The sequence below is a fragment of the Schistocerca gregaria genome, chromosome 1 (assembly GCF_023897955.1).
Source record: "Schistocerca gregaria isolate iqSchGreg1 chromosome 1, iqSchGreg1.2, whole genome shotgun sequence".
Taxonomy (NCBI): Eukaryota; Metazoa; Arthropoda; class Insecta; order Orthoptera; family Acrididae; genus Schistocerca; species Schistocerca gregaria.
The window spans coordinates 619298059-619325820 of record NC_064920.1 but is presented as its reverse complement, the minus strand read 5'-3'; the positions used below and the strand labels follow the sequence as shown (position 1 = coordinate 619325820).

The 27762-nt window shown below is 41.0% G+C and overlaps 2 protein-coding genes across 2 annotated transcripts in view; one reads left to right on the top strand and one right to left on the bottom strand.

The window, feature by feature from the left end:
- Positions 1-7832, top strand: part of LOC126359235 (EF-hand domain-containing family member B) — a 364905-nt gene extending 357073 nt beyond the window's left edge. Inside the window, exons 9-10 of the mRNA XM_050007612.1 lie at positions 1814-1935; positions 7522-7832. Of these exons, the coding sequence (XP_049863569.1) occupies positions 1814-1935; positions 7522-7692 (293 nt within the window). The 3' untranslated portion in view covers positions 7693-7832. The remainder of the gene's footprint in view (positions 1-1813; positions 1936-7521) is intronic.
- Positions 7690-27762, bottom strand: part of LOC126359208 (pre-mRNA-splicing factor CWC22 homolog) — a 130008-nt gene continuing 109935 nt past the window's right edge. Inside the window, exon 10 of the mRNA XM_050007610.1 lies at positions 7690-8054. Coding sequence (XP_049863567.1) covers positions 7927-8054 — 128 coding nt within the window. The 3' untranslated portion in view covers positions 7690-7926. The remainder of the gene's footprint in view (positions 8055-27762) is intronic.

Genomic DNA, 27762 nt, shown 5'->3' with positions numbered 1-27762 from the left:
ATTTATTTTTACTTAATGAATTATTGATTCGAGATTTTACATAGAGATTTTTTCAGTTTTTAATCACTTTCCTTAAGGCAGAATAGTATTTCTCACAATATGAAATCAGCACTACTTCTATATTTGCCCTAACCTTTTCAATTTCCTTTTCTTCACAAAATATTTCGATTCAATTCATAAACTACGTTTTTCTGATATATTATTAGTAATGTACTTCATTGTTTTATTGGGAAAGCACCTATTAAAGACTGATGGAAAATCATCTATAAATAAATTAAATTTGGAATTCACATCTGACCCATTATATAAGAACCTCCAGTTTGGCAAAGAGTTCTCGGGCTTCCAGCCGGGTGGCGGTGTCTTCAAACTGCGACATTTTGACGAGTGACACACTCGTTTTGCCAAGACTTTGCGGATGCGGTCCCTTTATACCTGCAGCCCCCTCCACCCCACCCACCGGCTCCTCTGGATCCAGCCTCCTGCGGCCAAGTGGTGGGGGGCACGCTGCAGGTATAAAGGGACCAGCATCCGCAAAGTCTCGGCACTTCGCCAGAAGATGACGAGTATGTCACTCGCCGAAACATCGCAGTTTAGCTGTATACGCTGGGAAAGCATACATTCACAAACCTCCAGTATGTTTCCTGTAAGACTGCCTTGACAATTTCTGCTGTCTATTCAGTAAGTCCTCCAGGTGTTGTCCCTGATACCACTTCATTGAAATCAGATAACTTGATAAACATTAACAACAGAAAACATTTTTCACAATTTTTCCTTTCATTTTAATATTCCAGAAAATTAATATTAAAATCTCCACAGGCTATCATTTGTTTTCTAAGAGATGTAATGAAGACTCACATTTTTACAACATTATTTGAAAGCTTCCCAGTGCGAATCCAGACACTGCAGCAATTATAAATGATTTTTCTGGTAGCAGCGATCCACATGTGCAGGCTTCCAATTGACAATCTAAGCAGGAACTACTGGTATCAACAGATTTGAACTGAGTTTAAGAAAACATGAGCTAGAGTCAGTGATACAGGGGGTCATTTAGAGATGGGCCAACACATTCGGAATGGAAAAGACAGGATTAGGAAATCAGCTTTGGCAGGAAGAAGGGAAAGAAGAGCATTACTGAGCACAGGCTAAGACGCAACAAAAATGGGAAAGAAAATTGACCATGTACATTTCAAATGAATGAACACCCTGGCATTCTCCTTAATCAGTTTAGGGAAATCATTGAGAACATTAACCTGGATAGCCAGAGGATTTCAATTTGCTCCTCATATTGTGGGTCCAATGACTTAACTGCTGTAGCACCTCGCTTAGTCTGGTTTGGAAAGTAACACAGAAATGTAAAATTCTTTCAAACTAATTGAAAACCTGGTGTTTAAAACAGAATCTGCACCTACTGGCACTCATGGCCGAAAACAGGTAACCTTCCAATTATTAGCACAGCATTGATAAGATGCAAATTCTGACACTTGGCATAAGGGGTTAATTCCAGCATATTTGAACAAAATATAATCTAATTAGCTGATGAGTTAGAGAAATTATAACATATGAAGATTTATCACAGTGCATTATTTCATCAAAGATATATCACCAATGTACATTTACTTGTACTTTTCCCTTCTCTCTTGTTACTTCTTCTATCTCTTAACTCCAATCCCAGTGTTTCACTTTTAACCTCAATTAAAATTAAACTGTATTCTATGACAAAAAGTTAGAGCATCATCTAATTATTTTGTCATTTGTTTTGAAAATTCATTAAATTAGTTACATATTTTGTTTTCATGGCCCTTCCCATCACTAGAGCAAGAGCCTGAAAAGTGTGAGCCAGACCTAGGAGATCAATGTAGTGGATCAACTGTAAGATCTCTCATCTCTCCATCAATATACATACAGCATGGTTTAAACTGTGCAGATATGCTGAAGGTGTGTAAAACTTACTTATTTCAAAATACTAGAAAATTCTCAAGAGAGCTAGATGAGCACTTCTTTCTTTTTTCTTTTTCAACTGCAAGTGATATAATAATAGAAATGAACTATGATTTTGAAATAGAATTTTCTAATTATTCGGATAATATTGCATTCACAATTTTTTCTTTTTAATTTTGTGGTACATCATGACTTTTTTGTGGTTAAATTTCTCAACAACATTTTTGTCTCATGAGATTCATTTAAAATCCACTTTATTTGTTTCAGAGTGTGTTGCATTTTGCTGACATTTGCAGTGGTGTTGTCACATGTAGTTCACTGATGATATTTTGACATAACTGCATTGCCAATTGCACTTTATTACTGTTCCCTAAAGACATTTACCTCCAAACAGTGATGTGTAATCTAAATCACACATTTTTATACACTGGTTACAGTTCAAGTCACTACAATTACAGCCTAAATTGCAGCTACGCATCTGCTATGACTAGTTCAGGGGAACACTTTGAGTCACTGTTGTTCAGAATCCAAACTAACAGAATTCTGGACAGCAGCACTTGTAAACTGATATTTTCTCGAGGTGAGATGCCTTTCACTAATTATGGCTGTCACTGCAAAGTACTTTAAGCATGAAAATTAATTCCATTACAACTGAAACTCCAGGTAAATACTAGTCTTATATGTGTGTTAAAATACTGATTTACAATCAGTAATGTTGCTGTGACACACAGGGCTCACTACAGCTTCACTATATGTTGTGTGGCTACCCAATACCAAAAATTTCACGTTTCCACGAATTTTTCTTGGAGACCATCAGAGAAACATTTGTCTTTATTTGTTAAAAGATGAGTAATAGTAACTGTTTCTGTAGAGTGAATGGCAGAAAACATAACATAATGTGTGTGTGTGTGTGTGTGTGTGTGTGTGTGTGTGTGTGTAAGTGGATGAGCATCCAGACAACGGAAGAGAGTAATATTGACAGCAACATTCAGTACACTTCTGATTTTGAGCCCCCCCCCCCCCCCCCCCCCCACACACACACACACTTTCTGATCAAAATCTATCTGGACACCACTCAGTGGACTTTAGCATGGGGTGTTGAACTCTGCTGACAAAACTTTCAGTGAAGTATCTGAATGTCTGTGGAGAAATGGCACCCCATTCTTCCCCATGATATGAAACCAGAGAAGGTAGTGACATTGGCATATGCATCTTCTGGGTCAACAATATAAGTGTCCTGAATGTTGCTGTCAATATTACTCATTTTCCTTTGTCTGGACACTCATCCACTTGGTGACAGCAAAACTCTTTATACAGTGACAAAGATTTTTTATAATGTCTTTCTGCTCAAGTATATGCCTTTCATACTGGAAGCCAAGTCCAAAAAATTTTGTTTCTTCATTATTTAATTGTTTGGTATTGTTTTACCCACAAGATAAAAGTTTTATAATTATTCATTCCACAAAAGTGGTTCAAATGGCTCTGAGCACTATGGGACTTAACATCTGCGGTGATCAGTCCCCTAGAACTTAGAACGACTTAAACCACACTAACCTAAGGACATCACACACATCCATGCTCGAGGCAGGATTCGAACTGTGACTGTAGCGGTCACGCAGTTCCAGACTGAAGCACCCAGAACCGCAAGGCCACACCAACCGGCTATTCAGTCCACAGAATTTCAGTGAATCAGTCCTGTTTACTATGTTTCAGTTTCTTCATCAGTGTTATTCCCATTAATTTCTAATAGGCATCACCTTTTAGATTACCCACCAAAACCGAGTGTGAATCATAATGGAACAGTGCTAACTTCTTAGGTAGTCTCTTAATGCACGTATTAGTCTGACAAAATATGCATTCCAACACAATTAATACTGTATAGTAGTATAAAATATTCTACTCCTGATTTTAAAATTCGTTGTTAGGTATCAACTGTCCTATTGAAAAGTTGATCACCCTCATTCTGGTCCCTATACCAAATTATCGAACCAGTATCTTACAAAGTGGAAATGGTTTACATTTTCTCAGTATCATTTCATCTATAAATCACTGCCTTAAAGAAGTGGAAATGAGTCACATTCTGAATATCATTTCCTGTATCATTACACTACCATGTTGTTGTTGTTGTTGTTGTTCAGTCCTGAGACTGGTTTGAAGCAGCTCTCCATGCTACTCTATACTGTGCAAGCTGCTATATCTCCCAGTACCTACTGCAACCTACATCCTTCTGAATCTGTTTAGTGTATTCAACTCTTGGTCTCCCTCTACGATTTTTACCCTCCATGCTCCCCTCCAAAACTAAAGTGGTGATCCCTTGAGGCCTCAGCACGCTTCTTCTAGTCAAGTTGTGCCATAAACTCCTCCCCAATCCTATTCAATACCTCCTCTTTAATTATATGATCTACCCATCTAATCTTCTGCATTCTTCTGTAGCACCACATTTTGAAAACTTCTGTTCTCTTCTTGTCCAAACAATTTACCGTCCATGTTTCACTTCCATACATGGCTACACTCCATACAAATACTTTCAGAAACAACTTCCTGACACTTAAATCAATACTCGATGTTAACAAATTTCTCTCCTTCAGAAACGCTTTCCTTGCCATTGCCAGTCTACATTTTATATCCTCTCTACTTCAAACATCATCAGTTATTTTGCTCCCCAAATAGCAAAACTCCTTTACTACTTTAAGTGTCTCATTTCCTAATCTCATTCCCTCAGCATCACCCGACTTAATTCGACTACATTCCATTATCCTCGTTTTGCTTTTGTTGATGTTCATCTTATACCCTCCTTTCAAGACACTGTCCATTCCGTTCAACTGCTCTTCCAAGTCGTTTGCTGTCTCCGACAGAGTTACAATGTCATTGGCGAACCTCAAAGCTTTTATTTCTTCTCCATGGATTTTAATACCTACTCCAAATTTTTCAATTTTTTATTTTTCAATATACAGGTTGAATAACATTGGGGAGAGGCTACAACCATCTCTCACCTCCTTCCCAACCACTGCTTCCCTTTCATGCCCCTCGACTCTTATAACTGCCATCTGGTTTCTATACAAATTGTAAACAGCCTTTTGCACCCTGTATTTGACCCCTGCCACCTTCAGAACTTGAAAGAGAGTATTTCAGTCAACACTGTCAAAAGCTTCCTCTAAGTCTACAAATGCTCGAAACGTGGGTTTGCCTTTCATTAATCTATCTTCTAAGATAAGTTGTAGGTACAGTACTACCTCACGTGTTCCAATATTTCTACGAATCCAAACTGATCTTCCCCAAGGTCGGCTTCTACCAGTTTTTCCATTCGTCTGTAAAAAATTAGCGGTACTATTTTGCAGCCATGACTTAATAAACTGATAGTTCGGTAATTTTCAAATCTGTCAACACCTGCTTTCTTTGGGATTGGAATTATTATATTCTTCTTGAAGTCTGAAGGGTATTTCACCTGTCTCATACAATCTTGCTCACCAGATGGTCGAGTTTTGTCACGGCTGGCTCTCCCAAAGCTGTCAGTAGTTCTAATGGAATGTTGTCTACTCCTGGGGCCTTGTTTCGACTCAGGTCTTTCAGTGCTCTATAAAACTCTTCACCCAGTATCATATCTCCCATTTCATCTTCATCTACATCCTCTTCCATTTCCACAATATTGTCCTCAAGAACATCGCCTTGTATAAACCCTCTATATACTCCTTCCACCTCTCTGCTTTCCGTTCTTTGTTTGGAACTGGGTTTCCATCTGAGCTCTTGATATTCATACTCTTTTGTCCAACAGTCTCTTTAATTTTTCTGTGGGCAGTAGGCAATCCATATTCACCTAGTATGTTTCCTTCTCTCCCTTTTCCTACTGTCGAATCCCAGTCACTCATGACTATTAAATTTTCGTCTCCCTTCACTATCTGAATAATTTCTTTTATCTCATCATACATTTCTTCAATTTTTTCATTATCTGCAGAGCTAGTTGGCATATAAACTTGTACTACTGTAGTAGGCGTAGGCTTCGTGTCTATCTTGGCCACAATAATGTGTTCACTATGCTGTTAGTAGTAGCTTACCTGCACTCCCTTTCTTTTATTCATTATTAAATCTACTCCTGCATTACCCCTATTTGATTTTGTATTTAGAACCCTGTCTTCACCTGACCAAAAGTCTTGTACCTCCTGCCACTGAACTTCACTAATTCCCACTATATCTAACTTTAACCTATCCATTTTCCTTTTTAAATTTTCTAACGTACCTGTTCGATTAAGGGCTCTGACATTCCATGCTCCAATCCATAGAACTTGAGTTTTCTTTCTCCTGATAACGACATCCTCTTGAGTAGTCCCTGCCCGGAGATCCGTAGAGGGGACTATTGTACCTCTGGAATATTTTACCCAAAAGGACGCCATCATCATTTAACCACACAGTAAAGCTGCATGTCCCCAGGAAAAATTACAGCTGTAGTTTCCCCTTGCTTTCAGCTGTTCGCTGTACCAGCACAGCAAGGCCTTTTTGGTCAGTGTTACAAGGCCAGATCAGTCAATCATCCAGACTATTGCCCCTGCAATTACTGATAAGGCTGCTGCCCCTCTTCAGGAACCACACATTTGTCTGGCCTCTCTACAGATAGCCCTCCACGCAAGCCTCCCCATTAATGGCAAGGTCCATGATTCATGGGGAGGTACCATAACATAAAGGAAAGGTAACCACTCATCTATAATGGACTGATGTTCAGAACATAGAAAAACATAACAACAAAACGTATTCACACTAGCTTCCAAGCTCTTGCTCTTTTTCTAGTGAAAGCACATACCGCCATATACACAACTTCACAGACACCCAAATGTATGTATGTATGAACACTCCTGCGCTGAGGCTGATCATCAATTATTGAGAACAGTTGCCTGGGCTGATGGACCTGGGGATAGGGTAGAGAAGGATGTACGAGGCAAGGAGAGTTAGACGGCAGAGCAAGGCAGGTCTTTCAACAGATGACAATGACTCAGTGGCTGCTCAACAAGGTGAAAGGATTTCAGAGAGTAAGGCATATGTTTGAAATTCCTTTTGTCTCATTGTGCAGCTCCTGAATCACCTCTCAAAAGACTTGCCTCAGTCTATCCCACTACTCCTCCTTGCTTCAAGTGTTCTTCTCTATCCGCTCCCCACCTTATCACTCCAGGAAAACTGCTTTCAATAATGAATAATCAATGTCTCTGCAACTGTGAGAACATATGTTTAGCTGTGTGTTTGGGTGTGTTTGTGTGTACCTTTATTAGAAAAGAGCAAGAGGTTGAAAGGTATTGTAAATACTGTTTGCCATTGTGTATTTCTATGCTCTTACACATCAGTCCACCATAGGTGAGTGGTTGCCTTTCCCTTATTTTATGCTCAGTTTCACACAGGAATTTTCATTACTGTTTTGCTACCTACCATAAGATAAACAAAAAGTTTTACAGTGTCATTTCCATGAGCCTAAGGTTTCTTGGCTTACCTGTAAGTGTGTGTGTGTGTGTCAATTTGAAAATTTCTGTCATGCTATATAAGAACATTTTCATTAACTTCTGATATGAAAGTGATACATACATCTGTTTCCAAAACTTTCAGCCAAGATGCAAGCAAGAAATTTATGAAATATTCCAGAAAATCGGAACAGCACTGGATGAGGAAAAATTTGATGTATTATGGACAGAAGCATGCAAAATAGATAAAAATGAGAAAGTGTGTGTAGAAACATTCAAAAATGTACTTAACTCCAAAACTACAAAGAATTCATAGATTTTTTTACAACTTTATTCTATTACGAACTTAACATCTTTGTTAATATAATAATAATAATAATAATAATAAAAGTATACGTGTTGTGGCAGTAATAATCTTTGCTCCAGTATGTGCACACATTTCACTGATGACTTACATTGAAACATCTCCCTGAATATAAAATTGTAAAACAATTTAATCCACAATAACAAATTTTTCACACATCACAGTATGCACCACTGTTCCAGGCATTCATCTACTATGTTTCTTCTTTTTTGCAGACGTTTTTTGTTTCTTTGTACTGTCTGCAGTCTTTTTCCTTTTCTTTTTTTTAAGGTTTTTTGACTTCCTAGCTTCTTCCTCTGAAGACGATGACGAGTCTGGAAAATTAAATTTTAGTAAAATATTGCACCTTCAGACAATAAAATACAGTGAATGAGAAACTGAGCTAAACCCCTAAATAACAGCTCAGGTAGGAGAATACATCATATCTATATTTACATGGTTACTCCACAAGTCACAACCAAGTGCCTGGCAGAGTGTTCATCAAACCATCCTCAAGCTGTTTTCCTGCTATTCCACTCTCAAACTGTGCACAGGAGAAATGAACACTTAAATCTTTCTATGCAAGCTCTGATTTCTCTTAATTTATTATGATAATCATTTCTCCCTATGCACGTGGATGCCAACAAAATATATCTACATCTACATCTATGTGATTAGTCTGCTATTAACAATTAAGTGCCTGGCAGAGGGTTCAATGAACCACCTGCAAGCTGTCTCTCTACCGTTCCACTCTCGAACAGAGCATGGGAAAAACAAGCACTTAAAATTTTTCTGTGCGAGCCCTGATTTCTCTTATTTTATCGTGATGATCATTTCTCCCTAACTAAGTGGGTGCCATTAGAATGTTTTCACAATCGTAGGAGAAAACTGGTAATTCAAACTTCATGAGAAGATCCCATCACAACGAAAAATGCTTTTGTTTTAATGATTGCCACTTCAATTCACGTATCATGTTTGTGGCATTATATCCTCTATTTTGTGATATTACAAAACAAGCTGACCTTCTTTGAACTTTTCCGATATCATCCGTCAGTCCCACTTAATACAGACCCCACACTGCAGAGCAATACTCCAGAATAGGGTGGACAAGTGTAGTGTAAGCAGTCTCTTTATTAGATCTGTTGGATCTTCTACGTGTTCTGCCAATGAATCACAGTCTTTGGTTTGCTCTACCCACATTCTCTATGAGATCGTTCCAATTTAAGTTATTTGTAATTGTAATCCCTTAGTATTTAGTTGAATTTACAGCCTTCAGATGTGCGTGACTATCATTTAATCGAAATTTAGTGGATTTCTTTTAGTACTCATGTGAATAACTTCACACTTTTCTTTATTCAGGGTCAACTGCCACTTTTCATGCCATACAGATATCTTATCTAAATCATTTTTCAATTCATTTTGGTCATCTGATGACTTTACGAGACAGTAAATGACAGCATCATCTGCAAACACACTAAGAGGGTTACTCAGATTGTCTCCTATATAGTTAATATGGATAAGGAACAATAGAGGGCCTATAACACTTCCTTTGGGAATGCCAGATATTACTTCTGTTTTACTTGATGACATTCCGTCTATTACTATGAACTGTGATCTGTCTGACAGGAAATCACGAATCCAGTCACACAAATGAGGCGATATTCCATAGGCACACAGTTTGGTTAGAAGACACTTGTGAGGAATGGTGTCAAAAGTCTTCTGAAAATCTAAAAATATGGAGTCATTTTGACATCCTCTGTTGATAGCAATCATTACTTCAGGAGTATAAAGAGCTAGTTGTGTTCTGTAAGAATGATATTTTCTGAGTCTGTGCTGACTATGCGTTAGTAAATCGTTTTCTTCGAGGTACTTCATAATGTTCCAATACAGTATATGTTCAAAAACCCGGCAGCAAATCGACATTAGTGATATGGGCCTGTAATTCAGCAGATAACTCCTATTTTCCTTTTCGTGTATACGTGTCACTTGAGCAACTTTCCAGTCTTTAGGTATGGAACCTTCTGTGAGCAAGCAGTTGTATATAATTGCTAAATATGCAGCTACTTCATCTGCATACTCTGAAAGGAACCTGAATGGTATACCATCTGGACCAGAAGCCTTGCCTTTATTAAGTGATTTAAGCTGCTTTGCTACACTGAGGATATCTACTTCTATGTTTCTCATCTTCGCAGTTGTTCTTGATTGGAATTTGGGAATATTTACTTCGTTTTCTTTGGTGAAGGAGTTTCGGAAAAACGTGTTTAATAACTGAGTCGCGAGGTTGGTAAAACAATCCAATTAACAGTTTAGTCCGATTGTCAAGTATAACCTCTAGCCATAATATTTCGCAGGAACTATCTACTTCAATTTCACTACAAGGCAAATTACGTCCGACAGCAATAAATACTCCACCGCCAACTGCATTTAATCTATCGTTTCTGAACACTGTTAGATCATCTGAAAAATTTCGGCTGAACTTATATCCAGCTATAGCCAGCTTTCTGTACCTATAACTATTTGAGTTTCAGTGCCATCTATTAAGGCTTGGAGCTCTGGTTCTTTCCCAACACACCTAGAACAATTTACAACTACAATACCAATCATTTCTACAACTACCTTACTGTGTTTTACCTGCCCCCTTGTAGACGGATGCTCTTTCTGTGGTTTCCTGAAACCCTCTAACCTAAAAAACCACTCAGTCCCTTCCACACAGCCTCCACTACACATGTAGCCGCTTCCTGTGTGTAGTTGACCCCGGACCTATTAAGCGGAACCCGGAAACCCACCACCCGATTGCACAAGTCAAGGAATCTACAGCCTACACGGTCACAGAACCATCTGAGCCTCTGATTCAGACCCTCCACTCGGCTCTGCACCAAAGGACCACAGTCTGTTCTGTCAACAATGCTGCAGGTGGTGAGATCTGCCTTAATCTCGGAAGCAAGACTGGCAGTCTTTACCATTTTCGCTAGCTGCCCGACACCAGAGAGAATCTCCTTCGATCCAAAGCGACACACATCATTGGTACCGACATGGGCTACCACCTGCAGTTGGATGCACCCAGTACTCTTCATGGCATCTGAAAGCACCCTTTCCACATCCGGAATAACTCCCCCCTGTATGCACACAGAGTGCACACTGGCTTCCTTCCCGTCCTTGGCAGCCATGTTCCTAAGTGGCCCCATTATGTGTCTAATGTTGGAGCTCCCAACTACCAGCAAACCAGCCTCTGTGAAGACCCAGACCTTGTGGACCAAGAAGTTTCCTCTGGAACAGGATAGACAACTGCATCTGGCTCAGAGACTTCATCCGCCACAGATAACGCCAGAAACTTGTTCGTCAAACGAACCGGGGAGGCCCTACGATCGGCCCCATGGAAAGTCTTTCGCTGTCTGCCAGACTTTGGAATGGTCTCCCACTCGACCACGGGTGAGGGGTCAACCTCAGTGCAGGCAGTACCTGGGGCGGCCACAGTAGTGGATCAATCGGGGGACACGTGGGTTGCACCTGACGTCCCTCGCATCCCCATGTCGGACCCCCCACAGTGTGCCTCTTGGCAGCAGCCTCAAGCTGTGTGACGGAAACCAACACTGCCTGGAGCCGTGAGCGAAGAGTCACCAACTCAGCTCGCATCTGTACACAGCAATCACAGTGCCTATCCATTTCTGAACTCGCTCCTGTTTGAAACTCGTAAAGATATGTGCTCTCTCACTGACAGTAAGCTGTTCTATGCAAAACATACGAAAGCCTGTGCGATACGAAGGTTGATACAACGGTCGATAGCAACAGTGGTACTGTACACTACACTGTTTTTAAAATGAAAGGTTGCTCCTAGTAAGCATTCGGAGAAGGAAGTTGGAGATTGAAACTTCATGACAACATCTTGCTGCAGTGAAAAACACCATGACTGTTACCCCAATATGCATACTATATCCATGGCACTCTCTCCCCTATTTTGCAATATTACAAAACGATCTGCCCTTCTTTGAACTTTTTCGATGTCCTCCGTCAGTCTTTATCAGATGCGCATCCTGTATGGTGCAGCAATACTCCACAAAAGGACAGGCAATTGTAGTGTATACAGCCTCTTTAGTAATTGCTTTGCCAATAATTTACAGTTTTAGGCTTGCTTTTCTCACAACATTATCTATGTAATCATTCCAATATAAATTATCATAACTGTAATCCTTCAGTATTTAGTTGAAGTCACAGCCTTTAGATTTGTGTGATTTATCATGAATTGAAATTCCATGGACTACGTCTCGTCTCATACAGATATCTTGTCTAAATCATTTTGTAAATTGGCTTTTACCATCTGGTGACTTTATAAGAATGCAAATGTCAGCATCATCTGCGAACAGTCAAAGGGGGCTGCTCAGATTGTCTCTTAAATACACTGAGCAGCCCAAGAATCTGTTACACCTGCCTAACATCATGTGGAGCCCTCATGAGCATGCAGAAGTAATGCAAGTGATGCAACATGATGTGGCATAGACTCGACTAATATCTGAAGTAGTGCTGGAGGGAACTGTCACCATGAATCCTGTAGGGCTGTCCATAAATCCGTAGAGTGCAAGGGGGAGGAAATCTCTACTGAACAGCATGTTGCAAGGCATCCCAGATATGCTCAATAATGTACATGTCTGGGGAGTTTGATGGCCGGTGGAAGTGTTTTAACTCAGAAGTGTGTTCCTGGAGACACTCTGTAGCAATTCTGGATGTGTGGGATGTTGGTCGAAATGCACAATGGACATGAATGGATGAAGGTGACCATACAGGATGCTTACATATGTGTCACCTGTCAGAGTCATATCAGAGGTCCGTATAACTCCAACTGCACATGCCCCACACCATTACAAAGCCTCTACCAGCTTGAACATTCCCCTGCTGACTTGCGCGGTCCATGGATTCATGAGGTTGTATCCATAACCGCATGTCAATCCACTCAATACAACTTGAAATGAGACTCGTCTGACCAGTCAACTTGTTTTCAGTCATTAACAGTCAAACGTCGGTGTTGACGGGCCAATCAAGGTGTAAAGCTTTAAGTCATGCAGTCATCAAGGGTACATGAGTGGGCCTACAGCTCTGTAGGCCGTATCAATGATATTTTGTTGAATGGTTCTCATGCTGATGCTTATTGATGGCCCAGCATTGAAATACGCACCAGTTTGCAAAAGGATTGCGCTTCTGTCATGTTGAACGATTTTCTTCAGTCATCATTGGTCCCGTTTCTGCTGGATCTTTTTCTGGCCACAACGACGTTTAAGATTTGACGTTTTACTGGATTCCTGATACTCGAGGTACACTCATGAAATGGTCGGACGGGAAAATTCCCAATTCATCGCTACCTTGGAGATGCTGTGTCCATCACTCATGCGTCGACTATAACACATTCAAATTCACTTAAACCTTGATAACTTGCCACTGAAGCAGCAGTAACTGATGTAACAACTGTGCCAAACATTTATTGTTTTATGTAGGCATTGCTGACTGCAGCACCTTATTCTGCCTGTTTACATATCTCTATATTTGAATATGCATGCCAATACCAGTTTCTTTGGTGCTTCAGTGTACTTTACAAAGATCAGAAACAGCAGAGGGCCAACAACAATTCCTTGGGCAATGCCAGATAGTACTCCTGTTTTACCCGGCAACTTTGTGTCAATTACTTTTAATTGTATTTAAGACAGATAAGATTTTTCTTGGGCTAATTTCACTCACAATCTGACAGAAGTCTACTATGCAAACCAGTCTCCATACTAATACTGAAATAATTTATTTGCTCTTTGGGATGAACACCACTTTCAAGAAGTTGAATCCATACACTAAAATCCTCTCCAGCAACTTACAACTGAATCAGCAGAATTCGTACCACTTCGAATTTAACACTGCAGTCAACCTTCAAAATTATCAATGCTGTTGATCAATAGCAGCTTTAGGGCCATAGTTGAAGCACATGTTTCATTTGTTACGCTGCTTTTGAAAAGTTAGCATTAATTTCTCCCATAGAAATGTATACTGTGGAACTGTGGAGTATTTGTTCAGTTTTAGTTCCGACATCAACTGCTCCAAGTGAATTGTAGTTTAAGTGTGGTGATGTTCTTAAAAAGCCAAGACACATGGTATACATTTCTGTGGTTGGAAGCATGATGAAATTTGCTACCTGCTCACTCTTCCCTTCCTCAAATTCATCCAACCAGTTGGGCAAACAGGTGCCACCGTTCCCCGTCTCGCCCTTCCAAGTTCTTCCAATTAAATCTGAGTGCAACCTAAATTGTCAACACTTTATCTGCAAATGTAAGATGACCTCTCAATTAAACTATTGAACAACTTACAATGGGTTGGTTGGGTTGTTTGGGAGAAGAGACCAAACGGCGAGGTCATCGGTCACATCGGATTAGGGGAGGATGGGGAAGGAAGTAGGCCGTGTCCTTTCAAAGGAACCATCCCAACATGTGCCTGGAGCAATTTAGGGAAATTGCGGAAAACCTAAATCAGGATGGCCGGACGTGGGATTGAATCATCGTCCTCTCGAATGCGATACAATGGGTTGACCTCAGGAAAAATGGTTTAACATGTGAATTTAAGATGACCTTCATATGACCAATTCGAGAAAATACCTCATATTATAGTAGGATAAATATGATAATTAATGACCACGAAAGTAGAATGAGAGAAATACAGATTTATATTGAAGCAAAACAGTATTCTTCCATGCACATCACGTAGTCTCTGTCACACACCATGGGTAAGAGATGCAGATACAGATGCAGAAGCAAATTTAGCATATTTCTACTACTTTGTATCAAATTATGATACATGTTCAAACAGGCTGTTTCAAAATATCATGCAACAACCTTTAATGTGCTTAAGTGTCAATGTCAGATGGACGCACACACAAATCTTGAAACAGACTGCTTTTGAGTGAGTTTTGGGATTTTAAGATTATTGGTGTCCTTACTAAATGTAGTGTTATGAAAAGGATACATTGCTACTTACTACAGGGTGTCCAGAAAAGGGATTCACATGCCACAGAGATAGCTGATAAAAGCTCATCCAGCATGGCGGGATGCTTCGGGTACAACATGTCTTTCACTGTGCCCCACAAAAAAAAGTCACAGGGAGTCAAATTCGGCGAATATGGAGGCCAATCCACGCCTGCACCAGTACATTTGGGATTTTCCAATGCAATGACTCAATTCCCGAAATATTCCTCATGAAAGCGAAGCATTTGTTCGGTCCAATGTGGTCGAGCTCCATCTTGCATAAACCATTCAGTACCTGGTTGATCCTCTAACGCTTGCTGTGTGGCAACAAACTGTTCCAAAATTGCAATGTAACATGCACCAATGACCGTTTCTTGAATGAAAAAAGGACCAATAATGCCTCTGCTGCATACTGCAGCCCACACAGTAACTTTAGGAGAATACAGGGGTTTCGCTTCATACCAATATGGCGTTTCGGAACCCCAAAATTGCCAGTTCTGCTTATTCACGTATCCATTCAGTTTGGAAGTGTGCTTCATCTGTAAACCAGATACAGCCAACATCAAATCCTTCACTATCAATCATTTTGAGCATCTGATTAGCAAAGGCAACCCTTTGTTGCACAGCTCGTATGGGTACGGCCTGGTGCATTTGAATTTTGAGTGGAAACATGTGTACGCTCTTTCTCAGTATTTTCTGCATGCTGGAACGTTTCAAACCAGTCTCAGATGCAATTCTCTGGACGGATGACATTGGATTTCGCTGAATAATTCCAGAAACTGTGGTGATATATTCAGGCGTAACTGCAGTTTGCTTTCGTTCAACATGCCCCACTAGATCATCAGTTACTCTGCCTGTTCGTTGAAATTTTGCGAAGAGCGTACGAATGGTTTTCACATCGGGTCCTTTTGGAACATTAAATCGTGCTTGAAAACTTCGCCTTGTTGCCATTGGACTCTCTTCTAACCTGTGGTACTCTAGCACCAGAAAAACGTGTTGTTCAATGGAGTACATGGTTTTAATCTCTTTCTTCAGCACGCTAACCTCCTTTCACATTTCAATAGTGGAACTGATCGCTCTGGGCTTCGGATCACTACTTATACTAGGCATTACATATGACGATTACAGCGCCATCTGTTAGCAGCTATTGTAACTATTATTTCAAACTGCTGTATAAACTTCTTACAGCTTTCACAATAAACATACCGTTTACTGCATTCCTCTATCAATCTTTGTTTTCGAGATATTTAATTTTGAAATAAGGGAGTCCTTTTCTGGACACCACAAGATGACATGTTGAGTTGCAGACAGGCCCAATGAACAGACTGTTACACACAAGCATTCAGCCAAAGCCTTCTTCAAAAAAGAAAAAAATCACACAAATTGACATACGCAAGAACACCTCTCATACAAATGACCACTATCTCTGGCGACTCTGGCCAGACTGCAACAGAAACACGGCAGATTGGAGCAACAGTCCAGAGCCAGGCCACACAAAGACGAGTGATAGCAGTTTACAGGTGGGAGAAGAGGAGCATGCAAGGGCTAGAGGTGGCAGGACAGAGCTGCCAGGCACAGTGTTGGGAGGTTATGGGGGACAGAGGGGTCGAAACAGAGAGTGGAAAGGAGAGGAGCAGAGAAGGAGGAATATCAGTGGGTGCATTGTCAAAGAGCAGTGCACAATGATGGTAGAGAAAGTGAATTTCGAGGAGGTGACAGGACATATGGAGGAGGAACAGTTAGGTGGAGGATGTGGATACAGTACTTATTATAGGTTGAGGCCACGATGATTTTGGGACCAGAGAAGTTGTAAGGATAACTCCAGTCTGCAGAGTTCAGAAAAGCTGGTGGTAGAAGAGTTCCTGATGGCCCCTGTTGTGAAGCAATCGCTGAAATCAAGCACATTATGTACAGCTGCATGTTGTGCTACAGGGTGGTCCACTTTGTCTTGGCCACACAGTTTAGCAGTGCCCATTTATCTTCGTAGACAGCTAGTTGGTAGTCACACCAATATAAATAGCAGAGCAGTGTTTGCATTACAGCTGTTATACAATATAGCTGCTCTTACAGGTGGCTTGACTTCTGATGAGGCAGGATAAGCTCATGACAGGACTGGATAGGAAGTGCTGGGTGAATGGATTGGACAGGTCTTGCACTTGGACCTTCCACTGGGATATGATTCCTCTGACAAGGTGTTGGGATTGGGAGTGACATAAGGATGGACTAGGGTATTGTGGAGATTGGGTGGGTGACGGAACACCAATTTAGGAGGGGTGGAGAGGGTCTTGGGTAGGATGTCCCTGATTTTAGGGCATGATGATAGATAATGGAGGCCCTGATGAAGGATGTGGTTCAGCTGTTCCAGTCCAGGGTAGTACTGGGTGATGAAGGGTGCGTTCCTTTGTGGCTGGTTCTTGGAGGCAGTGCAGCCTCTCATGCTGTGAATGGCAGCCCCATCCTGCAACCTCTAATCCCTGTGTGCTTCACCATGCAGAGCCAATTCCTCTTACCCCATCCGTAACCTGATATCCCTCCTCCTTCCCTGCCCCATTCTGGATTGTTGCTACTGTTTGACCCATTTCTGTTGCAGTCTGGCCAAAGTCGCTGGAAATAGCATCCTACATTTGTGTGTGGTGTGCTCGCTTGTATCAATGTGTGTGCGTCCCCCCCCCCCCCCCCCCCTTTATGCAGAAGATTCGTATGTAACAGTCTTTCTGTCGCACCTGTCTGAAACTCGTCATGTCATCTATATGGTGAGCATCAATCTATCCTTTTCATAATATTGATATTCCAACATGGACTTCCCATGGTGAAATGTAGTCTGAGTTGAAAATGTCAAAACACACAAAATTTCAAAAAGCGTAAACTCAGTTAAAATCATTCTCTCCTTTGCTGACCCACAATCACATTCAAATTAATGTATGTTACTGCACAATCTAGTAAAGCTGATTTGTGGTCAAACACAGAAATCTGTGTCAGACCTATCAGTTACAAAGTAAATAAAATGTGAAAAACATCTGGACGAGTCAGCTATAATGGCTGCACATTAAGAAACACACAATATGTGAAAAAACATCTGGACGAGTCAGCTATAATGGCTGCACATTAAGAAACACACAATAATTTACGGAGAAAATCAGACACATCATAAAATCTTAAAGGTCACAACATATTAATTTGTCATCTTCTCAAATAGATTATGGATCCGCAGATAAATTGGCCAACTTTCTCTTGCCTGAATATAAATCCAATCAGTTAAACCACGGAAAACAAGAATTGAATTTCTATGCCATTTAACATTATATATTAGAGGGAAGAATTTCAAGGCCAAGCTGCAGCTTATTATCCCTCACACTCCATCACGCTTCGCCCCAGATAGTTGGTACATTGTAACATTAATTTCCCCACATTTCTACATACCTTAGTACTCGTGCTGTGACACCACCTACCCCATCATTTACAAGTAGAGAAATTCCTCTTCGGTGTTCTGGACAATTTTATCTGGCGGGTAAACCCATTTTACAGGCTGAAGGGTACTGGAGAAAGTCTGAAGAGATGAAAAATTCTAAACAGCACCAATGTCCTTCACATTCGGTACAGTTCTGTATCAAGTATAATAAATTCATACGGTAGATGGATCTTGTCGACAAGTTCAGTGAACACCAGATGGCAACAAAGAGACTCCACTCATTAAATCCATTTAATTTCATCAAATTTCATGGCACAGTGTTAGTACTGGGTTTGGATTGAAATTTGTCTCACAGAGCCACTAAGTGTTGCTTTGTGTGGATCTCAAATGCCTTCATTGCATGCATATGACTCAAAGTCAATTCAATGACAAGTCCAGGAAAGTTTAGTATGCCAACTATTCTCAAATGGTTGGGAACCTATTGGGAACCTATATACCTGAAGTGCCATGAGAAGTTCCCGTCAGATGGTAAGAGACAGCTTCCCACCTTCAGTACAGAAGCTGTGGATGGTGCTGGTGTTTTACGCTTAGTAGTTATGTCTCATCCCCTCATGGTGAATAGAGTTAAAGTGAAGCTCCCAGAAGACATGGTCAGACGTCAATGTCACTTCATACATGTACACATGTCAGCATGTAAATAAATGATTAGATCAGCAAATTCTCTGTAACAAGTAGAACAGTCATCAGAGCGCATTAGTGTTATTCATGTTTAGTGTTGTTAGCAGGCTTGGAAGCATTTTTGAAGAGGTAAAATTGGGCCACTGACACATACAAATGTTCCATAACTCTGGATATTGCACAGTTCAACTGCCTGGCCACATGGTGATCCATAATGAGGTGCCTTTCAAGCTCTGTAAGGTGCTGATAATGCTGTCTCATATGAGTATGTGACATATCTGCTTCCTTCACAGAGGCCTGGTAGCAACAGTTTGAGGATCTGTAACCAAATAACCTCTCTACCTCCCTTCCCCTTTTTGGCAATGTCCCTAGAAACATTAGTGGTGGGGGCTACAACAGTACAATTAATAAGTTTAAAATGTGGGTTCCTGACAAATAAAAGAACAGAGGTCACCCTGCGCCAGACTTTCAGCTTTCCCGTTGGTATCCTTAAACAATTTTTGTTTCACTACTGTAATGGAACTATTTTGTTGGTGATGTTTCTGTTTACCATTTGCCTTTTCTCTTAATTGAAATGAGGAGTTTTTGGTAGTTAGCAAACGAGTCAGGGGACATTTTGAGTCTCTCAAGCAGACTTTAACACCCATATTTTTGGTCACCATTTCCTCAAATGATTTCGTGGGCATGAATAGATGTTTTCCATCTCTTTTACCTAAGATTTTTGATTGTGACTAGATGTTTTCCTTTACCTGTCATGGTTGAGTCATATATTCTGATAATAAGGTGGGCTGTACACCGCTGTTACCTACAAACTTATTTGTCTACCTGTGTGAATGAGTGGCTAAGTGGGTAAATCTCGTATTAAAAACCTGAATTCCTGTGTTTGATCCTCACTGAGTTCTATCATTTTTTACTGTTGCTTATCACTTCTTTCATTTGTGGCAGTTATTTACTAATGTAAAAAAAGTTAAGTTGCACCGTGGTTCAGAGTTCACAACTAAGTGTAATACAGCCATGTTAACAACTTGTAATAGGAGATACGTTCTTCAGTGTCAGGACACTTAATTATGTAATCATGCTCCTCTTTATCTGCAGTTTGTTCGACATCATCACACTTCTGTTGTACTCCATTCATCTCACTCTCCTTGGAGCCTTTTTCCAGCAATTAATAGTAACAGTTATAAAACATCAATAAAATGCAATGCGAGAACTTCTTGTCTCCAGAGATAGAGTATTCCAGAAAAAATTCACAAATTGAAGAAATTCTGGGAACAGTGGGTCACAAGTAGGAAGAACAATTTTGAAGGGGGCGGCAGCACTTCTTGAAATCGCGTACGTACACACGTACACACACACACACACACACACACACACACACACACACACACACACACACACACTGTTTATAGCACAAATTCACTTCACTTTTTTTAAACACATCTCCAACATTCAGAACATTTCTCCCACAATTACGCTAGTTACATTCAAAAAGCAAACATGCAGCATGTGAGAGAGAAAAAAAACTGTAAAACACCATATCCTACTTGTGAAAGATGGTACAAGGTGTGTGTGTGTGTGTGTGTGTGTGTGTGTGTGTGTGTGTGTGTGTGTGTGTGTGTGTGTGTTGGGGTTAGGGGTGTTCGTCATCAAGGCTATCAGTGCTCATATGCAGATCAATAGAAACGAAAGTGACTAAAATGTAGAAAATGTAATACAACAACTAAATGGCAAACTGAGGTAGGACTGCAGTCACTCTCTCCCAATCTCACCTATGATCCACAGAATCACACAAGCTCACGATATGGAAAACAATGCCACAAATTCTGAGATGTGTGAAAACTGTCAACTAAAATACAATTAAGGCTAGAGAAAAACTAAAAGAGATTCAGAGCAATATGTGGCTCACTGATCACTTACCAAAAACATGTATGAGCTAGCCACCTGGATAACACATTAAAAACAGCACCCTAAAATTTCGAGCTGCTGCCCTTTGGTCCAAAAATAAAACAGTCTAGTAAAATATGGCAAACTGCAACCTGTAAGCCACAACCACAACACATTGAAGGGCCCTCTCACCAGACCAAAAAGCCCTATGTCATAGAGCTGAGGCCTATGCGAAGACGAGTAAGGTGGTTCTCATCAACCCTGCATGGCCAGAAGGAGGTACACCATGGCCTCATTGTAGAGTAAATGGGACACGGCTTATCAACAGTCACTTCCAGTCTTCCCATAGTCACATGACTCTCTATCTCCCAAGTGAGGTAAGAGCAAGCAAGGGGACGGCACAACGAACTAATTGAGGATGTGAAATGACTCCTTGACTGCTATATTCGCTATATCTGCTGGGTACAGTCATTGTAGAGAGTGACTCAGGGAATCAAAACAGACAAGGAATTCAGTACTCTAACCACACTGCTATTTGGGGAGCAAAATAACGGATGATGGTCGAAGTAGAGAGGGGTATAAAATGTAGACTGGCAATGGCAAGGAAAGCGTTTCTGAAGAAGAAAAATTTGTTAACATCGAGTACAGATTTAAATGTCAGGAAGTCGTTTCTGAAAGTATTTGTATGGAGTGCAGCCATGTATGGAAGTGAAACATGGATGATAAATAGCTTAGACAAGAAGGGAATAGAAGCTTTCGAAATGTGGTGCTACATAAGGATGCTGAAGATAACTAATGAGGAGGTATTGAATAGAATTGGGGAGAAGAGGAGCTTGTGGCACAACTTGACTAGAAGAAGGGATCGGTTGGTAGGACATGTTCTGAGACATCGAGGGATCACCAATTTAGTATTGGAGGGCCATGTGGAGGGTAAAAATCGTAGAGGGAGACCAAGAGATGAATACACTAAGCAGATTCAGAAGGATGTAGGCTGCAGTAGGTACTGGGAGATGAAGAAGCTTGCACAGGATAGAGTAGCATGGAGAACTGCATCAAACCAGTCTCAGGACTGAAGACCACAACAACAACAACCACATCTCATCTGCTCAAGTGCCTGCAGAACTGCGTATAATTCTGTGTTGAAAACATTAAAGCCTTGAGGCAGACAGATCTTGAGAATACAATTGGGGAAAACAAGAAAGCAACCAATGGAGCCCCCTGTTTCGACCCATCCATGAATAAGCTACAGAGCTGTGGTATTCAGTTAAAATGTCATAAAACAATGTATAAAACATATGCAGGAGTGCAATCTCTCCTGTACTGCACTAAATCTAAAATCACTCTGGGCCCCTGTGGTGTTGGTGTTGTGATTGCTCCACCCAAAACAACTCCAGAACATGCTGCATGTAGATCCCAAACAGCTTTGTTGCTTCTGGAGGATTGGAGAAAAGGCTTTCCTGAGATGGATGAGCAACAGTATGGTGTGCAGGTGAATCGGAGCAGTGAGGAACTTACATACCTGATGCACCATGAGGAGCTGCTCCAGCTGGGGAGTGATGGTTCCCCAGGCTCAGCAAACAGACCGGGTGGGGCTGGTCCTGTAAGCACCTGTGGGCAACCTAATTCCCCCATGGTAGACAGTGTCAATAATCAGCAGATAAAAGGGCCTCACTGATCTATATACTGTGCACCCATGGTCTAGCTGCTACCACATGAAAGGCCGATAAAACTTCCCTGTCTGCTCCTCATAACCTAAGACTATACACTTTAAGACATTCAGGGCCTTCTGAGTTCTGGCTTTCATGTCTCTCACTGTTTGGAGATAACCCTGTTTCAGCACTGCTGCTACTGGGAAACAACTGTGTTTACCAGAAGTCCTCCTGATGGCCTCCCATATTTTTGTAGAACATGTGGAATGGTTGATTAAGTCCAGGAATGCTTGCTATGACCATTTCTTCCTCTTGTTAATTACGCGTCGAGCCTTGGCTTTTGTGACTCAAAAGGCTGTGAGGTTGTCTGCTGTTGGGAGATATTTAAACTGTCAGAGAGCCGCATGCTTGTCCCATCTTGTTGAGCAGCACTAATCGGTCTACCCAGGTGAGCTGAGGACTTTGGATAGATAAGTCAGCGGCATGATGGATCACTTGTGTGATGTGGTCCACCCTTTTCTGGACACTCTCGTAATATTCAAACACAGCCAGGTGACTGAGTAGGATCCAGTTAGCCCGCCTCACCATCCAAAGGTCATCAGTTGCTTCCCACTGAGTTGAGTCTGTAGGATCTGGAGATCGGAAAGAGAAGTTGATTGCTGTGGACGACGCATTAGCAGCTGAGAAATAAGTGGTACCACCTGTGTAACTGACTGCACAGTTCCTGATATATTACGAAGTTCTCTAAGACTTGACTGCTAGGGCAAGTATAGTTCAAGCCCCAAAATACATTATGGGCATTGAAATAACCCAGTAGAAGAAATGATTAGGGGAGCTTTCTTTAAGATCTACGAGAGCCTCACTGTCTACTACAACCTGCAGAGGTAAGTACAATGAGCAGATAATGATGATCTGACCCACATGAACTGCAATGGCTATGGCTTGTAGGTCAGTAACCAAGGCGAGAGCAGAGGAGTGGTGCATGTCATTGACAAACACAGCAACCCTTCCCTTGACCTGTTCCCCAGTCAGGTCATCCTTTCGATGGAAGCTACAGCCTCATAGTACAGGGGCATCAGACACTTTAAAATATGCTTCCTTCAAACACACACCCAAGGGACATTTCTGGGCTAGAGGTTCAGTCCTCCATACGTGTCCTGAACGCACTTATGTTACACTGCAGTATGGGAGCCATTTATCATGGGGGATGCACTTTCACCCTGTCTTTCCACCAAGGAGGAGGTCCGTAATGGGTCGAGGCTTGGTGTTCGGAAGAGACAAGCTGCTGATTCTTTGTCTTTGATTTTTTGCTCTGGGAAGGCTTTGGAGCCACAACCATGGCTATGGTTAATGGCAGCACTGGACAGCGGACCAGACTGAGCTGTCAAAGGGGCAGGAAACCCCAGAACAGCAGCAACCACAGATTTTTCTGATGTTCTGTGAGGAGGTATAGGCACGGGTATTAGTGCTGACAGTAGCAATCTCCATTTGTGTAGCAGCCTCAATTTCTGGACTGGCTGTTTTATAACAGAAGCAAACGAGGCAATGAATGTGAGTGGCTGCATGGCCTTGCAGATCTACCTGGCTTCACTATATGGGATGTACTTTGTCATTTTTATCCCTTCGATCTTCCTTTCTTTCACAAGCTTTTCTTCCCTTACAACCAAGAGAATTGTGACCAAAGTGCTGGTATTTAAACAGTGCTTTGCATAGGGAAACCCGCACACCTAGGTGTAGGAAGCCGGAGTCAACAAGCTCTGAAGTTTCATGCTGTCAAATGTAAGTATAAATGAGTCTGATTTGATCCAATCACCATCCACCTTTTTCATGGCGTTTTGCACGTCAACAATGCCTTCTTTGCCCCACTCAGCTTTCAGTTCCTCTTTTGGAATATTAACCACATTTCTGTGTGACACAACGCTTTTGCTGTAGTTCAAGGTGTTGTGCAGTTCAGTTTCAGTTCCATATTCTCTGAGGCATTTTACTCGCTGGAGCTCCTTTACTTGTTGGAACTAGGCATTTCTACCAACAGGGTCCCATTTCGCAAGCACATGACAGACTTTAAAGTGCCACAGATTGCCTCTAATACATTTTGGATACAAAAAATGAAACTTTCACAAAACTGCCTTCTTTCCATTTGACTGCTAAAAACACATTATGCAGTATGTTACTATAAATGGCAGCTCTCTTAATAGTTCCTGAATGAGGAGGACTAGCCAGACAAGCCCTCTTGGATTGGTGTATTGGTACCTACCAGCAGCCCATCCATTTCGCTGGGAGAAGAGGATATTTCAAGGGTTCCATTTCAGTCCCACAAGCAGATAGGGAAATAAGGATCCACCCAGACAAGAGCAATGCTAGCCTAAATAAGCCTTACACAACTGAGGTGCACCAGTTTCCTCGGAGATTGCCTAATGATTGCTCCACCTCAGCAGCCATGTATCTCATTGGTTTGCAGCACTCCTTGAGACTAAGAGGTTTTTTTTTTTTTTTTTATAGAGGTCTCTACTATCATCGCAATCCCATCAGTCAACAAAAAGGAAAACAAGTTTAATCTTTTCGACTATCAACAATAAACTAAACATTAAAAACAGCTGAAAACGCAAACAAACATCAGGAACATGTCTAGCACCACGATTAAAAAATAGAATAAAGAAAATATTTGCAAACCAATTTATAAAGCCCATGAAATTAAAAAAAAATCCAATTACTTTTTCATCATGCCACAAAATATATCTGTCCGCAGCTCGTGGTCTTGCGGTCGTGTTCCCAGTGGGGTCAGGGAATTTCACCTGCCTCGAGATGACTGGGTGTTCATGTTGTCCTCATCATTTCATCTTCATAAGGAAAGTGGCGAGGTCGGACTGAGCAAAGGTTGCGAATTTGTACAGGCGCTGATAACCATGCTGTTGAGTGCCCCTCAAATCAAACATCATCATAATCATCATATATACCTCAATATATGCCAACAATCTACTGTACAATCTGAAGAAATATCACAACTATCAAATGATGGGGACCGTGAACAGCAGACATGTACATAAGAAAAAAGAGCAGACAATGCGTAGTATTCCCACAAGTCCTTCGAAACACACTCACTCACCCCCCCCCCCCCCCCCCCTCTCTCTCTCTCTCTCTCTCTCTCTCTCTCTCTCTCTCTCTCTCTCTCTCTCACACACACACACACACACACACACACACACACACACACACACACACACACACACAACAGAGAGAGAGAGAGAGAGAGAGAGAGAGAGAGAGAGAGAGAGAGAGAGAGAGAGAGCGGGGGGGGGAGGTGTCTATTTTTCCCTAATGTTTCTTCCACCTGGCAATCTTTCTTACAATAATCCTCTTACATAAGTATAAGACCAACCTTCTCATAAGACACAATGGCCTTCATCTGGATTCATCCATTAATATTTTTGTGTATGGGTGTGGAAAGTACTGATGGAATGAAGGTAATTTTGAGTTATTGAAAAACACCCACACAAGACTGAAAACTTATGAAAATCAGTTCTATGATAGAGCAGCAGAAATAGTTTAGTATTCCAATGTTTCTCGACTGGCAGGGAACCCATATATCTGATGTGCCATGATAAGCTTCTGTCAGATGGTAAGAGCCCACCCAGAAGCTGCGAATAGGGCTTGTGCTGTGAGCAGTAGTAGTTATCGCTAATCTCCTCACTGTAAAAAGTGTTGACAATCTCAAAATACCAATGCCTGATTAAAAAAAAAAAAGACAGAGAGAGAGAGAGAGAGAGAGAGAGAGAGAGAGAGAGAAGCACCCAGAGGACATGGTCAGATGTCAACATGAGAACATGCATACCTGTCATCACAGAATGACCACGTCTGACTTCCGCAAGGTAGCATCATTTCATTGTGCTCCAAGCACATCATAACCCCCTCACTAGTTGAGTGTTACCTGACTGTAGCTATAACATAGCCCCCTCACATCTGGGCCTGCCATTGGAGAACAAATAATGGACTCCCTGCAACATTCTGTGTCATCCTCCATTGCTGGTCAGAGACTAGCAGCATCCGGACTAGGGCCTAGGCTGGATTCATCCATTAATTGTTGTGTACAGATGTGACTCTCACAACTAGAAAAATCCATGATGAACAGAGTATGGAAAGTCCTGATGGACTGTAAACAATGAGGAGTGAAGGTAACAACTCATAAAATAGTTCGAGTCATTGAAAGGCACACACACACACACACACACACACACACACACACACACACACACACACACACACACACCACCTCCCGCCTCACCGCACACATAAACATGTGTATCAACTATTCAACACCTCTCTGTTAATCGCTTAGTTATTACCTTTATTCCAAAATTATTTAAAATCTAAGATGAATTACATAGCTCTTCTTTGAACCACCATGTTATGTGTTATTAATTCAGTTGGATGTGGTTCCTAAACTTAAAAAACATACAAAAGAATGGGTAAGATGAGAGATACGAAAACATCAACTTTGCACGAGAGTTACATTACCGTTCCAATGCAGCAACCTATATACTTTAGAAATAATTACTGTTTTAGCCTATAGTTGCAATTCGTTTTTTATTTATTTTGCCTATTGGCTACCAGCTTCAGTACACAGTACCATTCTCAGGCCATCCCCTGACACATAGTTATGATGCTCGCTTCCCAAGCGACTGTGTAAAGAAAATGTGGCTGTAGGCTAAAGCATATATTATTTCTACAGAAGTGCATCATAACATCTGCTTTTCTGAAAAATTGGATTTATGTGGTTATTCTGAAATTGTACAGCTAACTATGGAGCCTGCAATTTGATGAATGTTCACAAATGACTTATACTAAATTTACATAGCCTTTAAAGTGCTACAGTTACTTCCTTGGCTTTTTGTAATATATTCCAGGAAAACAGATTTAAAGTCTTTTATGGGTGAGAGGAGAGTTTTGTTTCTTTTTTTAACTTTATCTAACATTATGTATTATTCAGCAATAAAATTATTCTTTATTCTCGATTAAAATGTTTTATTTCATAATAAAAGTAATCAAGCATCACACTACATCCTTCTTCATAGGATTTATATTTGGCCCTTATTCAACCAAGAAACGAACACTGAGGAAAAAAATCTAAGAAGGAACAAATACTGATACTACACATCCAAAGTTATCCTTTCCTTGCACAAAGCTACTGGCTGCACACACAATGTGAACTTAGCTAGCTTTACTGAGTGACAGCAAAGGAGGAATCCTCCATTTGGAGGACCCTCAAAGCCATTAAAGCATACTCATACACGTACGTGTGCACAAAACTTCTCATCAGCAGCACTTTATAGAATATACACAGTGTATATTCACAAAATTGGCTCAAGTGTCCTGGGGAAATTCAGGGTTTGACAACCCATCTTTTTTTTGTTACCATTTTCACACACCTACAACTGCC